General features: G+C 40.1%; 1 protein-coding gene across 13 annotated transcripts in view; it reads right to left on the reverse strand.

Moving 5' to 3' along the window:
• cacna1aa (calcium channel, voltage-dependent, P/Q type, alpha 1A subunit, a) overlaps window positions 1-25,181 on the reverse strand; it is a 96,811-nt gene that overhangs the window by 14,928 nt on the left and 56,702 nt on the right. For 6 of the 13 annotated variants that reach the window (XM_077540863.1, XM_077540856.1, XM_077540838.1 and 3 more), the window contains 16 exons: window positions 23,073-23,213; window positions 22,788-22,989; window positions 22,560-22,724; window positions 22,282-22,392; window positions 20,071-20,154; window positions 16,241-16,357; window positions 16,003-16,068; window positions 14,761-14,858; window positions 14,538-14,688; window positions 14,330-14,457; window positions 11,217-11,313; window positions 7,342-7,456; window positions 6,436-6,543; window positions 5,097-5,200; window positions 3,221-3,336; window positions 3,026-3,146 (listed from right to left, as the gene is read on the reverse strand). In XM_077540863.1, coding sequence (XP_077396989.1) covers window positions 3,026-3,146; window positions 3,221-3,336; window positions 5,097-5,200; window positions 6,436-6,543; window positions 7,342-7,456; window positions 11,217-11,313; window positions 14,330-14,457; window positions 14,538-14,688; window positions 14,761-14,858; window positions 16,003-16,068; window positions 16,241-16,357; window positions 20,071-20,154; window positions 22,282-22,392; window positions 22,560-22,724; window positions 22,788-22,989; window positions 23,073-23,213 — 1,924 coding nt within the window. Of the gene's footprint in view, window positions 1-3,025; window positions 3,147-3,220; window positions 3,337-5,096; window positions 5,201-6,435; window positions 6,544-7,341; window positions 7,457-10,027; window positions 10,125-11,216; window positions 11,314-14,329; window positions 14,458-14,537; window positions 14,689-14,760; window positions 14,859-16,002; window positions 16,069-16,240; window positions 16,358-20,070; window positions 20,155-22,281; window positions 22,393-22,559; window positions 22,725-22,787; window positions 22,990-23,072; window positions 23,214-25,181 lie in introns of all 13 variants that reach the window. The other 7 variants (XM_077540891.1, XM_077540798.1, XM_077540899.1 and 4 more) reach the window with 5 other exon arrangements.

Here is a 25,181-nt window from a genome sequence, read left to right on the forward strand (position 1 = left end):
AGAAGGGGAAAAGGCAGTTGTAGCCCACATGCTGTTTTTGTGGAAAAAGGCACTTACAATACGAAATGAATAAATGTCTAAACAAAAAACAAAAAAACAAACAAACAAACAAACAAAAAACTTTAATGTCTATTTGTCATTTTGTCTTGCAAAGCAGACTGGAGTAGATCATGACAATGTTATGCATATCTGTAAATTGAAGCAGAAATCATTTGTCAATCAAATATTTTGGAATCGAAAATCGTTTGAATCGAGAATCGAAAATCGATTCTGAATCGAATCGTAGACCCAAAAATCGCAATCGAATCGAATCGTGAGACAGTCAAAAATTCCCAGCCCTAGGTGGCAGCAGAGTATAAGAAATCAACCAGGGCCATGTTGTAAAAAGCTCTTTTCTCCAGTGTTTATCAGATTTGTGAGGAATGATTAAACTTAGCTATATTCTAATGCTAATTGCTACAAAACTGAAACAGATACACAGCAAATCTATCAGTTAGATTTCCAGTGTTCGATGAAATCTGGTGTGTAAACAGTGTTAGTATAAAAATTTCTCCGCAGAGTAAATTTCCTCAAGTGCTGGAGCGGAAGCTAAGTGTAACCTGAATAGCACTACCTTGAGTGTTAAATTGAGCACACCCTCATTTCCAGTGAAGGACAAACTTTCCAAATGGGGAACCGCACGAATGCTAGTTTTAGACCACAAGCCACGTGACTTCAGCAGCTTGAACCCGGAAGTGGGTTAGAAAGAAGCTCGCTCATTGACGAGCCATGCAAATAGTGCTTGTTTTGTTCTCGTCTATCTCCGGAAAAAATAACATGGCAAGTAAACACAGCCGTTACGGAACTTGCAGAAACCACTCCAGACACTACAACCGTCAACATATGAAGAATGTATTCTTTAGTCGTTTCCTGAAGCCAAAAATTCAGAGTCATAAATGTGAACAGGGATCAACTTGTGCAGACGTCCAAAAGAGCAGTTTAACGCCAGCAAAGTGAAGTCTTTCACCTTCATATGTAGTATATGTAGTATGCCCTCCTGAAGAGGTAAGTGATTGTCTTTATTTTTATGGGTTTTTTTTTTTGTTTGTTTTGTTTTTTTCACGTTTGGCACTACCCTGACTGCCGGACGACAATAATGAATGACGCGGGGAAAAAAAATGCTAAAATGGCGTTGCCACTGTTGTACGGCCCTGTCTTGCTTACCGTCTGGTTTTTAATTTTTTATTGTTTTGCCTTTCGTGCAGCTGTAACATGTAAGAAAATGTCTCTGTAGAGCCTTTTCTGAATTAAGGAAACAGGTTTATAAGTGGAAAGGATATAATAATTGAAAAGATTGAGGTATAGCCAGTGTTGTTGGTTGTGCCTAAAAGGTACACGCTACACACATACACAAAAAAAGCAATAAAAATTTACCCCCAACAACTATCAGACGTAAGACAACCAGATATGACAGATAGGGCACATGCTGGTAAAAGAAGGATAGTTTGTTGAAACTGGAGAGTGTCAGTGTCAGTTGCGTAGGACGATGTTTTGAGGGGGAGAAAAAAAAACAAAAAAACACTTTACCTGTGGATCAGGTCGACTCTTTTCCTCGTGTTTTTCAGCCATCTACACGCAAGCCATCTCTTCAGTTGAACATTAGTATGTTCTTCGACGTTTATACAAGCAAATTTGGCACCAGGGATATCATTCTCTTAAGGAATTAGTAAATTTAGTGCAGTTGACATCTCGCTAGTAGACTGTTTGCATCCGTTCTAGCCTGACTAGCCCGCCGAGTTTGACCCTCCTCACTAGACTCGTGAATATTAAGTGTGGTGACGTGTATCGTGCGGTTCCCCATTGCCTGCGTGCTGTCAGCATTTCAATAGCGATACATCAGATTGTTGTTGTTGGGGCAGTGTGGATCAGTGTTAGAATGGTTGTCTCCCGACTCTGAGAGTCTGGATTTGATCCCAGGTGAGTGCAACTATGTCAACGTATCCTTGCGCAATATACTTAACCCTCAAGTTCATTGGGCGTTTTTCCACCGCCAGAACTTTTCAGTTTACCTTGGTAAAATTAAATTTGGCCGTTTTTCCACCAACAACAATTTCCAGGGGAATTAAATTCCCCAGTGGGCATCCAAGTAGTACCTCAGCAGCAGGGACTTGCTGAGCCAGGTCGGCACTATGACTGGGGCTGCAGTGACCACGGCTGATTGGTCAAATTTGAGGTTGTTGTTTTTACATCGTCTGGACTCAATCAAACTCATTTGAATTAATTACCGAGAACTCCAAGACGCTGTGGAAACACAATTCTAAAATCCCTGCAGAACTTTTACAACCAGGAACTCCCTTTACCCAGAACTCAAAGTTCCTGGGCTTGTTGGTGGAAAAGCAGCAATTGTTGTGGACACTTTTCTAGTTATAACACTACTCAGTGTTAATCTAACACTAGTGATTTTGCTGTGTAGAGATATACTTTTTTTCCCCCTGATGAACACAATATTCTGTGGGCCTTGCAAAATCAGTCAAAATCCAGTACAGCAGCCGGGAGAAAAGGGGGTTGCTTCAGTGAAAATGGCTGGGAGTGAATGAGTTAATTAATTTAGGCTAGCTATAACGACTTTGCATTGGGTGATGGTCAAATCATGTGTAAAGCACTGCTAACCTTTTGTTAATTAAAGATAATTTTGTATGACCTCATCAGTGCGTGTATTTGAACCAAAATGAATGGGAACATTCTTGGAAAGAACACCTACCAGCCAGAAAACGTTTCACATTGCTATATCAAAAACTGCAGACAGACAAGTTTCTCAGGTGCTCATGATTGATGGAGAAAATGATGAAGTTCGGCACAACTGCGCCCATTCCTGATCAGGAATAGAACACTTCTTTGGGATTTCTTGTGAAAGTGGCAGCGTAACAAATGGTTGACTGGACACGAGAGCGTTACGGTATCGCATGAAGTGCGATTTCGGATGTATGTATATCCTGCATATGTGTGTCATCCTGCTTGCATTGGTGAGTGTGGGTGATCTTTCTACCTGGGAGGTGGTCATGCTTCCCAGGCCATCTTCAGGGCTCCAGCTTCCGACCTTTTGGGACATCTCCTGAGCACGAGCTGTGACCCATGAGTGGCTCTCCGGGACCCCCCCTTCCACCGGGCTGCCACACAAATACACACCGTTAAACACACACACGCATTTCTTCCTTCACCCGCTGTCACAACCCAGACTCACAGGCTGCTCATTGTCTCTGTAGTCTCAGGTGGAGGGAGGGCATTATTGAGGCCCGGACCCCCATCTTGGGTGGGGGAAGGCGGTTCCACGCGCTGAAACAGTAATGGCGTTCGATTCTGTGTAAGATATACGACATGGCCATCGCCAGCTATCACGACAGGGAAATGGGGCATGGAAAGGAGCAAAGCAGGACCGGAGGGGAGGGGGCCGCTGGCATCCAAACATACCCTTTACTGGGTCCATCGCACGAGGTAACGCTGTCATTATACCAAATAACAGGCAGACTACATTTTGTCAGTTTCAGGTGATGCGTCATATACCAAGGCAGAGATGCGGGAACAAGTCAAAGCAAATACGGCCATGGGGGTAGGACAAAAGTGCAGGGTAAAGGGATTTAGATTTGTTTCAGACATTATTCGGAAATATGTCAAAAAGTAAAATCAAAATATTCATGGCAGGCCTATAACACTTACAGTATATAAAACAAATTAATGCAGCGAGTGGGACATTTCATATGAAGAGTGGAGGTACAGTATGGTGCTACAGTATATACTGTACTATAGTAACAAAGATTAAAAATGAGCCAATTAAAAGAGCCAATTTAGAGGACGTTATTTAAATGTATGCCTTACAAATAGTTGTAAGCCCAAAGTAAAAAAAAAATAAAAATAAAGTTTGGTTTGTGTCTCATGAAGTTCCAGGGAAGTTGGAATCCTCAGTGACACAGCTGACCTTAATAACCAAAAATGTCTGCTGAAACTTTGTGAGAATTTAGAGAAATTCTGTCACTGAGCCAAAAAATGAATTCAATGGGGGACAATTAATGGAGCGAGGGGACAACTTTTAAGCAGCAGATGGCAGCACTGTTATGTTGACAACAAGGAGGTGCTTTGAAACGTTGACAAATTACATAATTTGAGCCCATAAATGTTAGGACAGTTCTCAACTTTTTGGCTCTAAACACCACCAAAATGGATTGGAACCTTAACTTATTTACTTTAACTTTCAGCTTTAAATTGAGGGAATTCACAAATCATTACAACAGTTTGTATATACTCCTCGCACATTTGAAGGGACAAAATGTAATTGGACAAATTAACAACCATAAATCAAACTTAAAATTGTTGATACTTGGTTGTGAATCGTAACATTTGTGACACGTGGATGCAAATCCTTGGCAGTCAGTTACAGTGTAAGATTTGGAATGCACTGACATCACCAGATGCTGGCTTTCTTCCCTGGTGATGCTCTGCCAGTGCCAGGCCTCTTCAACTCCTGCTGCTTCTTAGGGCATGTTCCCTTCAGTTTTGTCTACAGCGAGTGAAAGGCAGTCCCAGTCCAATTCAGGTCAAGTCATTCGAAAAAAAGAAAAAAAAAATCTTTGGTGGCTTTCGCATTATGATTTGGGTCGTTGTCCATCTACATTATGAAATGCCATGCAATGAGTTCTGAAGCACAAGACTCAACATGAGCACGCAGAGGAATGCAAGGGAACTGATTCCATTGGCAGTCATACATGTCCACCTCGTTCGTCATGGAAGAGCAGAGCAGCCAATTGTCCAATTGGGCTACATTTGGTCACTTAAAAAATGGGAGGCGTTTTTACAAACTGTTGTAATTCTTACACCGGTTTGCAGGTAAAGCACATCTTGTTCATTTTATTTCAAATCCATTGTGGTGGTGTTTACAGGTAAAGATTTGACTGTAAATATAAATATCACAACATGACCAAATTCCACTTGTCTCTGAAATATGTTGTTTTAATTTCACAACAGCACATACTGTAGACCCAGCCTCGGTGAGTGTGTGCTTTGATGTGTGTGAGAACATGAAGACGCTTGGTGGTTATCTTGCCCTCCTAACAGACATGCATTACCTGCTCATCCCGGAGTGCCTGCGAGCGCTTGCTCTTGCTCTGCCGGTAGTACTCCATGATCATCATGGCAGCATAAATTTTGCCAACTGTCAGGTCTGTCGCTGCTGAGAGAATGACAAGTTACCCTGCAAGATTAGACCCTTTGGTATGGACCCTGAGCGCCAGGAATGGTAGAGAAAAGGGTGAGGCGTGCACACCAACAAACGCACAAGTACTTTCACAAACGCCACAAATACAAATACACGGACATTGAGCAAAATGTCTTTTCACAGGCAGATCTTTTTTTTTTTTTTCCGTTTCTTTTTTTTTAACAGTAGGAATATCGCATCTTGTGATGTGCGATATACAAAGTAGGAAAAGAAGCACTTAGCGAAGTTGCAACTGAGCCTTTGGACTTGGCGACGTGTTTTCTTTTCTTTTTCTCGGTTTTATAACTACAGTGGTGCCTTGGGATGAGTTTCATTCATTCAGGCAACCCACTCGTACCTCCAAAAAAGCTGTATCTTGCATCAACTTTCCCCAAATGTGTAAAGAAAGCAATCTAAAATATTGTAGTTAATTAAAACAGTAATAACATATCGTAACTAAATAGAATGTAAAGAATTATTAAACTGTTTGTGTACCATGAAAAAATATTTGCAGTATATCTGTTGTGTGCAAGTTGGCCACTTGGGGCAGTATGATACAGTCAATACTAGTCCTTTTTCATAGAGGATAAAGTAAATATATGATAATCCTAATCTGACAAATGCATGTTACTGTCCGTATTGTTATACTGTCTTTCTACATGAGTTGCTCCACACTTGGTGTTCAAATATCAGTTGCTTAAAGTGGTACAAAACCACATCATCGATGCTATGTATTAGCTTGTCAATGGTGTTCCCATTTTGCGTTGGCAATAAGATAGCAGACTTTAAAGTAAAGTTGGTATTTCAAGGCGTCACTGTATACTGACAAACCACATGCATTTAACAACCCACCATGATAGTGCTTTAGCTTCACATTTTCATCATTTGATGTGATGACCCTTATTGTTCAGTATTCTATGTATGCACAAGTGTGACTGGCCCTGTAGTGAAAAGACACCTATAGAGAGTTGCTCTATAGAAAGGCACCCTCTGATTTTCGGCCGTGGTGTTGGTAAGCCTAGTTCGGTGTGTGCGCTTTCTGCCACTGTTGTGTGCCAGCTGTATCAGAGGGTGCAGCAGTGAAGAGAGACTGGCAGAAAGAAGCGATCCTCAGGTGGCGTGGAGGAGAAACAACGTCGGAGAAGTCGGTGACGCGGGGCGGGGCGGCTGCAGCCAGGCCACGTCGCGCGCCCTCGTACACTGCAACTTACACTTGTGCGGAGTGACCAGCAAGTCCAGATGCTTCTGGGAGAGATTGGGCCAGATTGCCATCATCTCTTTCCTCAGCTCTGCATCCATCTGGTGCTTGTCAATACCACCTAGGAAGTAGAAGCAACAAAGAAATACTCTGAAGTAGGGCTGTGCAATTCATCGAAATTCAATTACAATTTGAATTATGACAATCCACAATTATAAAATCAGCATAATCGTTTAAATAAATAAATAAATAAATAAATAAATAAATAAATAAATAAATAAATAAAAAAGGATATTGGTACTAATTTTTGAGTTGTTTAAATGTATTTATTTGCACTTTTTTTTTTAATTTTAAAATACCCAATTTGATATATTTGGTTAATTATAGTGTTTCAAAGATTTTATTTGTCTTAATATTTTGTATTTGTTTTTTACGTTTAAACATTTTCTTGTTTTGTAACAAAAAATAAATAAATGATCATCCTACTGCACAATGCACATGTTGCACAAGTTTTTGCCAAAATAAATAAATAAATAAATAAATATCATTAGAAATATGCATTATTATAAATTCTGTTTGGTCCAAAAGGAACTTACATACTTATAGTGTGTCCATTTTTTAATTGGTCTTAATATTATTAAATGTGTAAACATTTTCTTGTTTTGTACCAAAAAATAAATAATTGTTTGAATAATCATGATTTCAATTACTGCCAAAATAATGGTGATAATTATTTTTTCCGTAATCGAGCTACCTACTCTGAAGCTCAAAAGCCATTAGAGCGTAAAAACTAATAAACATTGTCTATTATGAAATTCATATTGCCTGATTATAAGGACTCTGTAAATATGAAGCTGTCGTTTTGGAGTAAAACAACTGCTGACATTTGTTCCAAAGAAGGTTCAGAGGGATTCCACACCTTCAGAAATCTTGGCGATCTTGATGTCCAGTGCCGTGCGGATCAAAGCCATGAGAGTGGAGTTAAAGTGGACGGTGTTGTCGTCAGCCACCGGCAGATCCATGCGAAGCAGTCTCTGTGGGGGAGGTCAGTCAGGTTGAGCAACAAATATGGTTGGAAATGCTTGTGGAACCTCCAAGTGACAAGGTGGAGGGTATTGGGGAGAGGCTAAAAGGTGGGGTAAAGGAGCTGTGCATAGCGTCTGCCGTGAGTTTGACTCAAAAATGGGAACATTACTGCCACAAGGAGCCACAATTTTGTAACGTAATAACAAATAAATAATTGTGAAGACCATATTATTGGAGGATAGTGACTTCTGTTACCCACAGCTCCTAAATTAGGGATTGGAGGTTCACAACAGAGGCCTGAACTGAACCAATAAACCAAAATCAAGCGTGAGACATCTTGTGGGAAGGGGAGTACACAGCACTTTGATTTTTTGCTTATTGGTTCGTTCCATTTGAGGCCTTGTTGGCTTGACACGGTCTGAGACAGAAAGACAAACACCAACTCACACGACAACCACTCTGTGTGTGTCTGGTAACAGGAAAACGATGACCACCTAGACATGCAGCAAACCATGCATCATTTTTAAAATGTCAACTCCCCACGAACCAAATTTTCCCACCCCCATGCAAACATGCAACACACACACACGATATGCCTCACAGGACAAGCAGCTGCGCAGCCGTACACAGAAAGCATCCCATGTGAGGCAACATTAAAATGACTTTGTGCATTGTTTTCATATATTAGCTAGTGAAGAAAATTTTAAGATATGTAGAGCCTGATGATAACGCAAATGGCTCTATTGTTAAAACTTTGGTGTCCTATGTGTGGATAAATGAGCACAGACTTTGAGGGTTAATAGGTGAGAGAGAGCAGCATTCTGCGGAAAAGATGGCAAAAAAAAAAAAAACATGAGAAGAATACTGGCAAAAAGCAAAGATGTGTCACGAGTCTTAAATGTCACGAGAGGAAATTGATGCAACAGTCAAAAGGGGGCGAGCTAAAGCCAAAAGACAGATATGACAAAGATGGAAAAAAAAATAGTAGGTGGAGAGTTAGTGTAAGCATGTCGCTAGATAAAGTGAGTAAAACTGATCACGGAATGCAAAAGCAGAAGAAACAGCACCAGTTGGCCGTGTCGCTCAGAAAGCGGTCCTGCCTGAAGACCCTGCTGTCTCCTGTCAACAAATTAAGCTGAGCTATACTGGTTGGCTCATTGTTCTGGGTGGAACGGGGCTAGCTGGAAGGTTACAGGGTTTCCATTTGGCTCATGCTTTGGTTATAAAATGAAAATAAAAAGTGCATGCAAGGCTTTTTAGCATTATTGAGCAGGGAGAGTTTCGGGTCTAAGGTGCAGTTCAGGGAGGAGGCTTTTAAGTAGATCATTTGGCAGGCGTAACTATAAGAATAACAAAGGGGACTTGCAACAAAAGTGACCTGGTTCAAATAGTGCCATGGATTGCTTTCAACCAACCAATCAGACCAAAACCAATATTTCAAGATGTTTATATACTTTGCATAAATGTCATCATATTTCAATAATTGCATGACTCTGTTAAGCCAGTTCTGCTAGATGACAGTCTCAGTTAAAGCAAAGTATGCTGTTGATGAAGTCATCTCATCTTTCTATTGGACTGATGAAGCTGATTACAGTGTGTACGTGGTAATAAACAAGCTACCTTTGAGTTATTGCATATTTCTATTCTGGCAATAAATGTGTTTGTGCAGATTTTTTGGAGTGGCGCGTTCATGGAAATGGCAGTATAGTGCTGATGGGCCATGCAGAGGGCAGGTGAAGTTTGAGTGCTGGGAGGGGTTATGCAGAGATGTGGAGGAGCAGGAGGAGGAGCGGAGGGGGCTGGAAACAGAATAGAACTGCATTGACGACAGAACCAAAGGACAAAGAGAAGATTGGACTTGCAGATAGAAAAAAAAAAAAGGCAGCTTGGGGGCTCGGCGCTGCTACATGAAGGGTGACAGAAAAAGAACTGCTTCTGTATGGCAACCAATGGCTCTCGGAGGAAAACACATCACTGACACAAGCCCTTCTGCTCTCTCTACCATAGCAAAGAACACATACCGCCTCTGCGTGGGTGCGTGCGGCCTCATTCTTTGCATTTGTGTGCATGTATGAATGCGTTGGCCCCATCCACAGGAAGGAACGAGTCAGAGGACACAAGTCTGGCGGACTTTCCAAGCACTGCTGCACATGCATGCTTCAGTGTATGCAGGATGTGTGTCTGTCGGGGGGGCGGGGTGTTATTGCAAGACTTTTGTTCACATAGTCGACGTGTGCTTCTGTACACAGTTGGACAATCGCAAATTGCGTACAGCAAGTGTGTCTGAGGTACATGGTGCAAACGAGCTGAGAAGGTCCCTCCTTTCGGTCCTTCCTGTGGATAAGCATCCCTTGTCTCACCCTATTTGCCTTTCTACCTCCACCCAAAATGTCCACGCTGCCACACAACAACCACGACGATGACCAGCTCACCCTCACTTTCCACAAAACATTAAAAAAAGAAATATAACCAAAACAAACAACACCAGTAAAGATTACACCATGTTGACGTCTCACTAGCACCTTCTAAAACCCCACCCTTGCCCACACCCTTTCATCCCGGGTGGGGTCCTCTCTAACCTTGTAGGCCACCCGTGCAGGACACCTCTTCCCGAGGCCTAGTGGAGGACACATGTGCCTCAGCATGTCATACATTTGCCTGCAACTGATCCTGCCACTGCACCATCAGCCAGTGCCAGCAACCCGTTAACCAAGAGATAGAAGAGATGGAGGAAAGCAAAGAGAAAGGGACAGAGAGATGAGCGTTTAGAAATGGGGAGAAAGTTAGCAATGGTGTGAAGGAGAGAGTGAGAGAAATACCAAAAGAAAAAAAGAAAAGAAAGACAAGGTTATTGGGCTGATTTGAAGACACTGTGGCCTTGATGAGGCTTCTCTCTCAGCTATACTAATCACTTACAGGTTAATGAGAATTCAATCATCTTCAGTATCAAAAGACATTTGATGTATACATGTAGTGACTTCTTGTGAGAGTTTAGCAGGATTCCATAATTGCAACTTTGATTAGAAAACAAACACACGAGTTGACTTGACTGAGCTTTCTCCCAAGTCATTTTGAACACATGCCCACCATGCCGTTCCAGGGACTAACTGGGATTCGAGACCGAGCTAGATGCGTGACACCAAAAATTGAGGGACGTTCCGAAACGGATTTGTAGTTGTAATTTTGTAATTGCAGTACGTAATTTTTCTTTTTTTGGCCCAATTCCCCACTAAGTGGTGAGCATGTGGATATGTTGTACATGTACTCGTTTGCACAGAAGAGCAGGGCAGAGCTTGACAGCAGGCACCAAGCCACTCCTGCTCACATGGGGAGGGAGGGGAGGAGGAGGAGGAGGAGAAGGGGTGTCAATGCAGTTTCTGTCTTTCCCCAAACCCCCCCAAAACCAAGAACAATGCAACACTACAGTGGGCCACCATAGTTTGCTGTATTAGAGCCACAAACAACTAAATCAAACATAGTAGGCTAATATGAAATGATCAATTTTATATTTTAAATAAAAAAGCATCCTCCTGTTTTGTGTTGTATTACACCGAGCATTTCCACATGCATCTCTGGGTGTCTGCATTGTCCCGCACATTCTCTCGGCATTTCAGAATGCAAGTTGATAATGGTGGAAAAGTCGATATCAAAAACGAAAATGAAAAGGAACCCCGCCAAAATAAAAACAATAAAGCAGCATTCACTCCATTCCTGGATGCTGTGGCTAGCAAGTGTGCTCGAGAAATTTTGTTTGAATGGAAGTCAAACCTTGCAGGCCACCCTATGGGGGCATTTCTTGCCTAAGCCAAGAGGCGGGTCGATAACTCGCAATAAACTGTACATGTCCTTATAATGAATGCGCCCGCTGCAAGAAGAATACAGGGGAGTTAGGAGACACTCACGCACAGGAAAATACACAAACAAACATTCATAAAGAAGAGAAAACATAGGGAGGAAGAGCACAAGATTGACACAGTATTTGAACATAATTTGCAATATGTTTACTGTAAAAAATACTGTGCTAAATTGAGATCACCTACGTAAGAATGCACTCCATAACAACAAACTGATATCAACACCACACAGTACTGCATGCTACACACTGTTAAATGTGGTCCTTAGCACTGCCAAAATAGCACGTTTGTTAAAAACTACTGTTATTACAAACTGGATACACAAACGCTTTAATGAATAATTATGCTATTGCTAACCGATTACAATGTGAAACAGAAAACCACAATAGCTGCATGTGGTGTGCAGAACGCCTCCCTCTTAAATATTGGCTCAACCTTCAACCATTTGTTAATGTATCGCCTCTGCTTACCATCCGCTGTAAGTTAAGGAAATTGTGTTACAAAAGCACAACCATGACAGAAAACTCATATGAACATAGATTTACTTCTCGCAACCAGAATTGGATGAAACCTGCTACTTATATGCAGTGGTGGCATGAGGAGCAAGCTGGGCGGTGCTCTACCACATAGGCTACAGCAGAGTAAGTTGTTTTTTTTTTCTCCCTCCACAATATATATATTTTGATTTTAATGCTGATCAACAATTGTTATATAGTCCATTTATATGTTTATTGTTACTTCATACTGGAATTGCATAGTTTATAAGATAGCTCAGTGTATTGTTAAAGTCCTTGTGAAAGTGAAAATAGATGTCTTCTAAATTTGACACACCACCGAGAAGCCTGTTGTTAACAACCCTGCCAAACTTCAACGGTTGGAAAAAAAAAAAAATGGCCAAGTACCAGTAGTTATATAAAATGTGGCTTCAAAATGATTTGGGTCCAACCTCAAATGCTGCAAGGCATGTTCCCTGAATGCCATGAAACCATGCCCTGCTCTACTGTCACCTGTCAATCACACAATCAATACTACAGCAAATTACATTTACAGGCAAGTCACCATTGACATTGTTCACTCTGGAAATGTAATTTGTGGGCGGTCCCTAACCTGGACGGTAAACATCCGGGTTACTTTTACTCTGCTAGGCTAAGCTATATGTTGTGTGCTAAGCACGCTTTAGTCCACATTAGGAGAGGCAATCACACACCGCCCCACCAGGCTTAAGGCCAATGTGTGTGTCTAATTATTGCCACAGACACACACACACACCCGCACTTGCACGCACACTCACACCCTGTGCACTAGGGGTGTTAACAAAAAAATCGATTCAGCGATATATCGCGATACTACATCGCGCGATTCTCGAATCGATTCAATAAAAAAAAAAATCGATTTTTTTTTTTTTTTTTTTTTTTTTTTTTTAAGAGCTCAGAATTGTTCATTCGGTAGTCTTACCGATTCAACGTCTTATCATCATTGCCTTTTTTTGTGTGTGTGTGTGTGTGTGTGTGTGTGTGAATCGATTTTTAAACTTCCATTTTTAATGGAAAAATATTCAACAAAACGTCTGACTTCGGGTTAGGATTCACACCTTGAGCATGGAAGAATGTTATATGAACGGAACATTAAGCCTTAATATTTTATTTTAATGCTGTTCAAACATGAAACAGATTACAACCTCTATAAGACTGAAATTTCAGATAAATAAATAATACATTTTCATATAAATCTTACACTCTACAAGCTTACTGATTAGTATTTTCTAAATTTGAATGAAAAAAAATCGCAACAATCGACTTATAAATTCGTATCGGGATTAATCGGTATCGAATCGAATCGTGACCTGTGAATCGTGATACGAATCGAATCGTCAGGTACTAGGCAATTCACACCCCTACTGTGCACTGTAGGAGAAGTAGAAAAACAAGTTAATTGAAGGCAATTAACTTCAAGGAGGCTCGTTTACGCAAGTCGCAAGAAGAGCATTTTAGATGATAGACAGTATTAGCGGTTATTGAAGGAAAAAAAACATTTTTTTTTAACAACCTCTAACTACCGCAGGTGGGCGTGGAATGTATCATCCGCAAAAAGTGAGGGAACACTGCATATTCATTTCTATACGTTTTCTTAATTCAAGTTGTAATATACCATATTTTAGTACCTCTGTATGTGCAGTCTACAGGACAACATGAGTAACAACCACACACATATTGGAATACGGATGCCATGAAACTTAGCATGTCTACAGTAGTTGCTTGTACTGTAGATTAATGACAAATGAGTCCTTGTAAACAAATGTGGACTTTTGCCACAGTAAGTTTTTGGCTGTATTCTGATACCAAGGGGAGGATTTGGGATTTGGGAGGGCTTTTTAAGGACAACTTGCATATAAGGAGAGGAGGAGCATGAGGAAGTGGTTGCCAGAGTGAGATAACCAGATGTCTATTGTGGTTATTCTCACGTCCATCACAACCCCTTTGACAGAACACTAGAAAACCCTGTCAGCCGTTGCATTGCAATCGCTGATTAAACACAATCAGTTGGCAGTTGACCTTTGAGTGCAGCTACCTCGAGTCTTTCAGACTTACTATCATTCAGTATTTATACTAGCATACTTGCGCTGAAAAAGGGGTTTTAAAGCCTGCAACACAATGTTTGTGTAGAGGATATCATTCAATACCAGTGTGGTTATTTAACTTGACTGAGCAGAGTAGAGGAAATTTATCCTACAAATTTCAAGAAAATAGCACAACTTGTGGCTAGCACGCAGTGTTGTACAAAATACACTTTCTCACATTTTTAAAAACCACACTGGATTTCCGAGATTGTTACAAGAAGCAGCAGAAACAATAAAAACAGGACATTTGTGCATCTATGAGTAAGCACTAAACATCTGTGAGATATGCTTGTGTATGATGTTAATAATGTTTACAGCATGTGTAGCTAAAGGTACAGTAGCTGCATTATGCTTTGCAAGTGTGCATTCTTGACGTGCGTGCATGGTAGTAAATGCGGGCTCCCACTTACCAGGCAGCAGGATCATACTCGGCCCATATCCTGACATACTCATCCAAGTGGTGAGGTCCAAGTATGGAAGAATCTCTTGTCAAGTACTCAAAGTTGTCCATGATGACAGCCACAAACAGATTCAGCATCTGCACACAAACACAACCATGCTCGGGAAGCGAAGTCCAACAGGTGATCTTATCGGGGTTGACATGAGACGCGAACTCACCAAGAATGAACAAAAGAAGATGAAAGAGACAAAGTAAAGGTAAGCCACTTGGCTGCCACACTCTGGCTCTGTATTCCCTGACAGCTCGTCACATTCTTTACCCCCCAGACACGCCAGCATGATCTCATGCCACGCCTCTCCAGTTGCACTCCTGAAACATGCGCAATAAGAAATTCAAACACCTTTAAAACAAAAAACACATCAAGCTTATCTCAAACCTCACCTGAAGAGCAGCATGAGAGCCTGAACGAAGGTCCTGAAGTTGTTGTGTTGGTCGATGGCACCCTCTCCGTCTTCTTCAATGGCAATATTTCCAAAAAGCTGCAAACATCACCACCACCACACTGAGAACACCACGGGTATGTGTACACAACCAATATCTAGTATTGCTGTATAAGCAATGGGGGTGCTTTTCCATTGGGTGCTGATATTGGACATATGTCACTGGTGTCCAAACTACGGCCCGGGGGCTATTTACGGCCCGCCGCCCATTTTTTAGTGGCCGGCGACATATGCTAAAAATGGCATTTGACTCAGTTCAAATAAAATAAAAACAAAAATGTTTGGATATGGTCAAAGTAAGAAGGGAGGGTGTCGAAAAACACAGGTGCTATTAAAGGTTATTTTAGCTAACTAAAACTAACGAAAAAACTAAAATTAAAAAAACAATTTCGTTAACGAAATAAAATAAAAACGAAGATGCTTTTTAAAAAAAGAAAAATAACTAAAACTAACTATAATTATAGCAAACGTCCTTCGTTTTAGTCTTTGGTAATTAATTTAATGCATGAGCCTTTAGGGATGATTTTAAATGTGATTTTTAGTAGATTTATTTTGATATAAACCTGAATAATGACTTTGCACCCAGGGTGTTTTTTTAAATATTGCGCACAATACTACACATAAAAAAAAAACAAAAAAAAAACAAAAAACTAAAACTAATACTAACTAAACTAAAAATAAGCATTTATTAAATAACTAAAACTAATTAAAAAAAACTAACAGAATCACCCTGAAAACTTATTAAAACTAACTAAATTAAAAAAAATAAAACTCAAAACTAAATAAAAACTAAAATGAAAAATTCCAAAACTATAATAACCCTGCTGCCATATTACAAATAAATTGGTTTATATACTGTAGCATTTTTCTAAATATGCAAAAGCACAAATAAATTATTTGTACAATTTTTAGGACTAAACGCAATTTCTCTTCATAACATGATGTTGCCCTTGCGTCCTGCTGATTTTCTGTATGTGGCCCTCAAATGAAAAAGTTTGGACACCCCTGACATATGTGCAAAATATGACTAAAAACATTGAAATTGACGATACATCTTTTTTTTTCTTTTTTTTTTTTACAATTTCTGTTTTCCTCAAGAGCAAAAGCCACCATTTAATTATTGTTTTCCAACTAGACTTTCTATTCCACATGTATCCCAGTTATGTTTTATGCCTCTACACACCTGCATCCCAATGATGGCATAGATGAAGAACAGCATGGCAATGAGAAGGCAAACATAAGGCAGAGCCTGAAGACAGACAAAGGAATTACTGAAGCATCTGAATGTACTTGGACATTATGAATATACTGTGTATATATATATCTGGAATATTAACATTGTTTTCAAAGTCTACACAGGTAAATGGAAATGTATCAATTTATCAGGGCTTGTACGATACGCCGCATGATTGAAGACAGACCTTGAAGGACTGAACGAAGGTCCAGAGCAAGATGCGAATGGTTTCTCCTTGCCTCAGCAGCTTGATGAGGCGAGCTGCCCTGAACAGCCTCAGGAAGCTGAGGTTGATGAAGTTATTCTACAGCAGAGGTGCGCCGTAATCAGGGAGAGAGGGTATAAATTCAATTAGAATTGGTCCGTAGACAGAGAAGAGAAATAACTGTTGAGACAGGTGAAAAGTTGGGGAGGCATAGAAGAAGGTAAAAGAAGTAAACAAAATCAAGTAAAAGGATTCAAACTCAAGTCAAAAGCAAACCAAACGCAGCAAGGCTCCAACAAGCGTTTCATGAACCAAACAATACAAGACAAAAAAAAAAAAGGAGAGGCAAATTGACATCGGTCCATCCAAATTGGGTTTCATAGTAGTAAATGCGGTCGGACTGGTGAGTACAGGTAGTTCAAAGTGCAGGGACGCAGAACGTTTGCTTGGAAGGACAACCAAATGCACTAATTCTCTCAAGGCAACAGCCTTTTAATTCCATGAAGCAAGTCGATAGCATGCAGATGTGACTCAAAAACCATAGCATACTCAAAGCATCATTAGGATTGGCTTCAAAATGAGAACGAGGATGTTGGAAGTGCAAGTAAGAACATTATTTATTGGTTTTGAGGTTTTAAGAGACAACTGAATCCAAATTGACAATGTTCCTCCACCATTTCAATTGGAAAAGAAAAGAGGTCAACAATTGGCATCTTAAATCCTCGAAATGAATGCATGCATGCAGCTTCTAGCCACATAAGCGGACAGTAGTGTGAAAAGAAGAAGGGTTCTGCATGCAGTATTGGTTCTGCCTGCCATAGTCACATTTTTGGACGACATCTTCGAGACAAGCCCTTCCAATCACTGTCTATTGGCATTTTAATAATCCCATGTGATAGATGTGATAATCTATTCCGGTTGATACAATTCAATCCTTTACAAGCTTTACAACACCGGTTCTTAGTAAAGGATATATAGTATGGATGGGATAGTAAAGAAATTAACATAAGACAGTGAGTGGCAGAGGAATTAGCATAATTCAAGTCAAGGTTTGATCTAGAGATTGAATAAAAACATGCACATTTCACATGCCCAACATGCGATTGAAGCAGATGCAGGAAAAAAAAAAGATCAACATAAAAATTACAAACCATCTACATGTAGATGTTGCAGACACATGGTTTAGAGCAGCACATTTGGGGATTTTTGGTTGTTTCAAAGACACAACCAGAGCCAGTTATCATGGGTGGACACAGAGGATTCATAGTGCATTTTGATTGGATGGTATCACAGGAAGTAGATTGTCGGATGTTGGGGTGGGGAGTGGGGCAGAAGGGGGCCAGACGAAGTAGATTACATCAGATCGCCATTAAGTTTGTGGAAGATTTAATGAAAGCATGTAAACAAAAAGATAAAAACAAGAAATAAATCAATAGTCAGTACACCAACAACATAGAGAGAAAGGTAATGGCATATGTACACTGTGTTGTACATTTAACATGAGGAAACTTAATAATAAATGATGTTTTGCATAATTATAAACTTTGTTGGTATTTTAAGACAAAATAGTCAGTGTTTTAAGTGGAAAAAAATAAGTACCGGTACTCTCCTAATATTTATATATAAAATATACATATATATATATATATATATATATATATATATATATATATATATATATATATATATATATATATATATATATATATATATATATATATATATATATATATATATAAGATGTGTGTGTGTGTGTGGGGGGGGGGGTGCGGGGGGGTGCGGGTGCCTGCGTGTGGGGGTGGGTGTTACGCCTTATCTCTGTATGGTAAAATGAGAGCAAAGGAAGAACTTCATTGTTTGCATCAACCATTCAGAGTATTATCTCAGTATTGTGAGTTGGGCCTTTCAGAAGTTAGGTTTACATTTCACATCTATTTTTTTTCTCTTTTTTTTTTAAGTGCTTTGCTTTCCATTTCATTGTTGATGTTTCTTATCACTGGTTCTGATGATGCAGTGCAGACCAATCTGAGTTACACTCGGTAAAATACCATATGAGAGAAAACTTATATTTACATTCTTACTGATGAAATCTGCATTTAGAGCTTCTCCCACACTTATTTTATACTTATTGGTACAACCGTGCGCCACACACAGTGGTATTTTCCTTATAAAGGGCGAAAATAACATGAAAAGTATGCAGCGGAAAAGTAAATAATGTGTTCAACTTACAGTAGTTCAGATCGGTGTGGCAACGCAAGATGGCCGCCGCAGGCTTCATTTCTCGCTACAGCATGAGCAGCCGTTTATTTTTACGTCCATGCTGTATCAGCCTGTGAATCCACCGTCTGACCGTAGTATTTTTTAACTTTGAGCTGGGACAGCATGGTAGCGTTTTGATTTCATTTTCTTAACTCAAGAACGACGGTTCAACACTCGCATTCGGGTTCGCTAGCATCACGTTTGCAGCGGCCGACTTGAATGACGCTTCTTTCACAAAGCAGAGATCTGTAAAAGTTCTGGAGGGTGCGTGCATATGTAAATGTGATGAGCGCAGGACTTCCATACTATATGGAAGTCCGTGGATGAGCGGCGCTCGCCAGAGCAGCTTTTGGGGATTAAAACATGCATTTTCAAGCGTACCGGAACGCTGATTGTACGTTCTTTGCACGTTGAGAAGTACCTGAACGCTCAAGTGAGATTTTTAGAAGTGCCGGAGCTCCGTACCGGTGCGTTCCGGCCCACTTAAAACACTGAAAATGGTACAATACTTTGGGGAAAAAGTGAATTCACCCCACCCAATGCTGTTAGGTATGTATGTATGTGGTTAGGTTCAAACTAGACTTTACTATAAATTTCATAAATACAAGCTCTACTGAGGTTGTCATGCTCGTAAGTAAACCATGACGAGGGTTGAAGTTATTTCACTGAATGACATTAAACATGTTTCCCGTGACATTCATAGACAAGTCCCCTATTTCAAAACCCGCCACATTGACATTCAACACAATAAATCAACTTCTCACTTATCCCATTTTCAAATCACAGCAGTTACAGACCACAAAAAATAGTGAGTCACTTTAACCTAGACCACCAACATAGCGAACATGTGGTGCTAAAAACCCGATAGTTTACCCCATTCACTCATACATATCTGATGTAATTTTAAAGTAGTAAACATTTAGACAGAAGTTCTTGGTGTGTTCTGACAATGGAAGCTAAATGCTAATGCTAAATGTTGGATATGCTACATGTGTTTTGCAGAAAAGTGAGGGATGTGTATACCTGAGTTTGGCAAAGCCATGTATGGGACAGTTTGCCTTATATTAGTTCATTCAGATGAAATTGACCACAATCAGATGTTGTCATTTTGAAACACTCCCAAAACTACAAAAGTTACTTTTTGAGCAATTCATTTTGACTACAAGTACTGGTATGTCTATAGAGTTTTGACATAGTCACTGACAGGTGCAAATGCTGCGAGGCTCCCAGGCTTTCACGTTATTTGATTGGCTATTAGGTTGCTCGAAGAAGCTGGCAGTGCTCTGCAGCATCAGCATTCTTCTAACCCTGCTGTCGGTGCCACACTTCCAGGAGTGTGTCTCCCCAGGTCCCACCAAGTGGGTCAATTATATAAGACTTTCAAGACATATTCGTGCATGGCTGAACAATGCAGGGCTCAACTGCGCCTTCCAAACCCCAAGGCGAGACTCCTTGCCTCTTCTGCTGTATGTTATCAGTCAATATGACAGATGTGCAAATATCTACCCTAATATTAATAATAATTCTGTAATGCGTCAGAACTGATTACTTACCCCAAGTTCAGTAACCAGAATGTCAGTGATGCTGCCTAGAACAGTCACACAGTCAAAAATGTTCCAGGCGTCTTTAAAATAATTCTGTAAGCAGGAGGAATAGGAGAAATAAAGAAAAAGAAGTAGAAAGGTAACAGTTAAATATAATTCAATTGCCGGGTTGAAGTAATGAAAAAGTGTCAGGAAGGAAGAGGAAGAAAATATCATTCAAAATAATCCAATAAAACAGAGACAGAGAGAGAGAGAGAGAGAGAGAGAGAGAGAGAGAGAGAGAGAGAGAGAGAGAGAGAGAGAGAAGCGATGAGACAAATGGGCCATCAGTGAGAACACGTTGGATCTATTCCAGTAGATAAACTGTAGGAAATTGTTCTTCATCAAGTTACCGCACACTCTAATCATTAAGCACACATACAGTACACACAGAATGAAGAAGAAGAATTCGACTTCTAAAACTTTTGAAAAAGTTTCTTCTTGCTTTACAGCTTCAAATTAATGAACCCGCATCCACACATCATTGCGGACATTAATCCTTCTTAAACGCTGGATTCCCACACGTGCACACAATTACTTATTTCTTATGGGAAAGAGTCTGAGCTGAGTGGCGACTACTTCCCTCGCTCTGCTACCCGGCTGCCTGCAGCCAAACTGTGCATTAGGCCAGCGGAGGGCCGCATAAGCAGGGAGGAGGCTATCAAAATAAACCACCTGGAGACACACTCACCCTCGATATTATTTGTCTGGAGGGCTGCGTAATGTGTCTGTGTGTTTTGGACTCCATTCTCAGAGATTTAAATCCTCACTCACTTAATCTCCTCCCGCTTTCATAATCCATGCTCCTCTTTATACCACATATCTGTCATTCACCCTAATGCCTCTAATTATCACCACTATGTCTCCTTAATATTTATACCTTAAACTATTAGTCTCCCCCGCTCCACCTTCTTATCGTCTTTCGCAGCTGGTTGCAGGCATTATTTTAAAAGCATCTTCCTCGTTCCCGTAAACCGTTCCCGTAAACACTTAATATGCAAGTAACACAAAGGTCTGATAAAAAGGTAAAATTGTGAGTTTGATTCCCAGCTCCTGCCGAGATATCATTGCGCAGGATACTCAGCCCATCCCTGATGCTTGTGTCATTGGTTTGTGAATGAGTTCTTATCATGACTACATACAGTTTTCCATTCATAATTGTGTGACTAGGTGAATGAGATGCCAGTGCAAAAGTGCTCTCAGTACCTTGAAAGTAGAGATAGACCGATATGCTTTTTTTTTTTTTCAGGTTATCAGTAGCTAAGGAGGGCGACAACTGACTTTTGAAGCAGATGTTCATTTGCAGAAAAAAAAAAAGTTGGTGTCAAAATTTTGAATAATAAAAACTCCAGCACATGACTGCTTCAATGCCTTTAAACACATGTTTATTAAGCAGCTTTATGTTAAAAGGTTTTTAGATCTTAGAAAATAGACAAATAGAGCAGACGGAGGAGAAAAGCACCCGACGGAGTAAAACTAACAGTTCTTAGTTTATCGGGCATCAAAACAAAAAAAAGCCGGTTATTCATAAAATGCTGAATATTGGCGCTGATTATCGTCCGGGCCGATGGTCGGCCTATCCCTATTTGAAAATAAAGTATTCGTAGAGTAAAGTAAAGCAAAGTAGCAGCAATATACAAGATAGGCCCATTTACTGTAGTGTATTTGCTCTGCTTCCCTATCGGAATGATTAATATAAGGTATTTATTTAAATAATCATAAATTATGTATAACACTGCTGTGTGTGTACCTTTTGTACTCGCCTCTGTTTTATAATCCAATAGAAAAACTAAGCAGTAAAAATAAAACTATAACACAATATCTCTTTCCCTTGTGTTTTTGTAAATAAAACTGAAAGCCCTAAATTGGAAATATTGCTCTTCTACAAAATGGTCATATACTGTACATTTTGTCTGAGTATTATCACATCTAAATTCTATTAAACATTTTGTGTTATACAGTACAATACAGTTTAATGATAAACATAACAAAAAAAAAAACCTCAGTCTGTCGAAACGTAATTTTTCAAACCACTTATTGGAAAAGAAAATGCAAAACACTATAGGACTAAATGGCACTAAAATACTCTCATGTGAAAATTCGACAGAAACATGACTGACGGGAAAATTTCACACATGGCCAGTGCCACAAACACACAGAGAAACACACACACGTGCTTACCAGTGCTCCAAAGGCAATAATCTTGAGTACACACTCCATGGAGAACAGAGAGGTAAACACTATGTTGAGGTTGGCTAACACAGCTTCATAAGCATCTGGAGCTTCGTCGTACTAAAAACAAACATAAACACAAACACTCATACAGTAGCTACAAAAGTAGAAAATTCAGTGTCATAGACATAAAAATAAAGTACATGGTTCAATACCTTACTTCATGGACAGGAGCTTAATAACAACAAAGTGGTTGCAGCAAGAATGCATGATGGTATCCTAATTACCTTCATCATGAGGACAATCGTGTTGAGCGCGATCATTGCCATGATAGTGTACTCAAATGGCGGCGACACCACAAACTCCCACATGCGGTACTGGAAGCTCAGCTTGTTCTTGGGCATGTGACGAGTCAAAGGCTTGGCGTTGATGGCAAAATCGATACAAGCTCTCTGCAAACATAAAACACAAAGATGAAGTTTTGGGCTACGACTACCGCAACCTTTCCTCCTCACCTCATTCTTTTCTAAACTATAATCCTCCATCATTTTGTCGCCTTGCTCCTGGAAGGTGATGATGATGAGAGCCACGAAGATGTTGACAAAGAAAAAGGGGAAGACCACAAAATACACCACATAAAAGATGGACATCTCCATCCGGTAACCTGGGCTGGGGCCCTGGTTCTCGTAAGTGGCATCCACGGAATGTTTCAGCACTCTAAAAAAGACAAAACAAGCAATTGGAGATTAGATGTAGCGGTTTGGGATTGAGTGAGCATGCGACCCTACATGTGTACTCACTCCGGCCAACCCTCTCCAGTAGACACAGTGAAGAGAGTGAGCAGGGCCCAAGCCACGTTGTCGTAGTGGAAATCGTACTTCTTCCATTCCCGCTTCTGTGCCTTCACTTCGTTATCGCGCCCATACACCAAAAACTCGCCTCTAGACATGGGTAATCAAAATATGCGACTTAATCTCACACCGATTCATCAATTTCCATTATCATTACTTGGGATGAGATTAGATTCTCATATTTCTTTCTTCTTCGTTAGCTGACTTGCTTGAAACAGAAGAACTAATCGGTAACAAAACCCAATAACTGCACAATCTTTCAAATGCATGATGTAAATCCAGTCGAATCATCCTTATTGAGAAAAGTTGCACATTAATATGGTTAGGGATGCACGATACTAAATACTAAATTACAGTATTTGTATCGGCCTGATACTTCAGAATTAGACCGATATTGATTGACGTCTCAAATACACTAACATTGTCTGTTTACTGTCACTTTAAGAACAACTTAGGGACACGGTGAAAGTTTTCGCAAGCGCATGCACGGCTCGCTGAGTCCCATTCAATTGAATGAAAGTCACAAGCAAGGATCCCTCCACTGGCCCTGAAGACAGTGTCTTGAAAATGTTCAGTAGCATGAAAATGTTTGAGGTCCAGTGTTATTGAAAAAATGTGTGTGCATGCTTATGTGTGTGCAATGTGCATTGTTCAAATTTTATTGCCAAGTAAATACTTTTGTGACTGTTTTATTCTTTGAAACATTAAAGGGATTACACCACGGCATTTTAAGCCATTCCAAAAGTTAAACTATGGCATATAGTGATTAAATCTTACCTTTGACACCATGGCGATGTAATTTTTAATGAAATATTAGGTGTTTTGCTGGTTAGTTTTGTAACACGGAAGTAATACGGCTAGTTCAGTTAAACCCCGCCTCTCCCCCTGTGATTGTCGCCCCCCCCCCCCCCCCCCCCCCCCCCCCCGGCAAGCCGAATGCAGCCTGCTGTTGTAGCTCTGGGTTTGAGCATTCCACTGAGTATGCCACAAAACTCGACGCAAGCCAATTCTTCAATAAACATTTGAAACAAAATCTCTCCTTGCCGCAAGAAATCATGGAGGAGGAAGGGAGGAGAGAGAGAGAAAAAAAAAACATGGGGTGGTTTTGAACCTGTGATCTGCTGCTTACAGAGCGAGTACACTAACCACTATACTATTAGTTTAGTTAGGCTGAATGTGGCAAAGGTTTTACTTGTAATTTACACAAGTGTCAGCCATATTTAGATTTTAAGACAACTGTCATTGCACTTTGTCATTGCAAATATGAAGGATAATCGATTGCTTTGAATTTATTTGGACAGAAAGTTTACTGATAAAGGCTGTATCCTATGGAGGTCTCAGAGAAAGTGGGCGTGCGTTTAGTCCATAGAGGCGTTGCGGGGGTGGGTCCGCACCTTTTGATGTCATAAATTGAGCACTCGCTTGTTTTCTCAGGTTGGAAAGGGGCTGTTGCTCGGAGAACAGAATTATCTAGAATTTCTCATAGAGGGGCAAGTGGAGGAAAACACCACTTTCATCATGTTTTGGTGAGCAATTAGCATTTTAACATGGCGAAAAGTTCCAAAAAGTTTAAAAGTTTAAAAGTTAAAAAAATACTAGTGGGGGTGACAACGAAAAACAACCGCTATTCATAGTTATTAATATGCATTGATTAGAGCGCTTCAGATTGCTCATCGCCTCACCGTCTGAAGTGACGAGTTCAGAAAATAGCAAACCATGACTATGTTGTCGTTGACCACTTTTTATGTCATCCTGCGACCCCGCTACATAGTAGAAGCGAGATTGAAATGTGTTATTATTTAAAGCTGCAACAACAGATATATTTGTATTTGAGAATAAAAGTTATTGGTTATCAATATCGGTATTAAATGCCGAAAAACACAATGTCTAGCACACACACACATATTTGGTTCTTGTGAAATATTGTTATCAAATCAAATTCATGTTTTTGTTGTACATCAAAATAGCATGTGCACCTTAACTCTGACCTTTCACATGGTGATGTTACAAAATTACTTCACGGAACCTACAGGCTCACATGGACACATGGACCAAAAG

This window comes from Festucalex cinctus, chromosome 1 (assembly GCF_051991245.1).
Source record: "Festucalex cinctus isolate MCC-2025b chromosome 1, RoL_Fcin_1.0, whole genome shotgun sequence".
Taxonomy (NCBI): domain Eukaryota; kingdom Metazoa; phylum Chordata; class Actinopteri; order Syngnathiformes; family Syngnathidae; genus Festucalex; species Festucalex cinctus.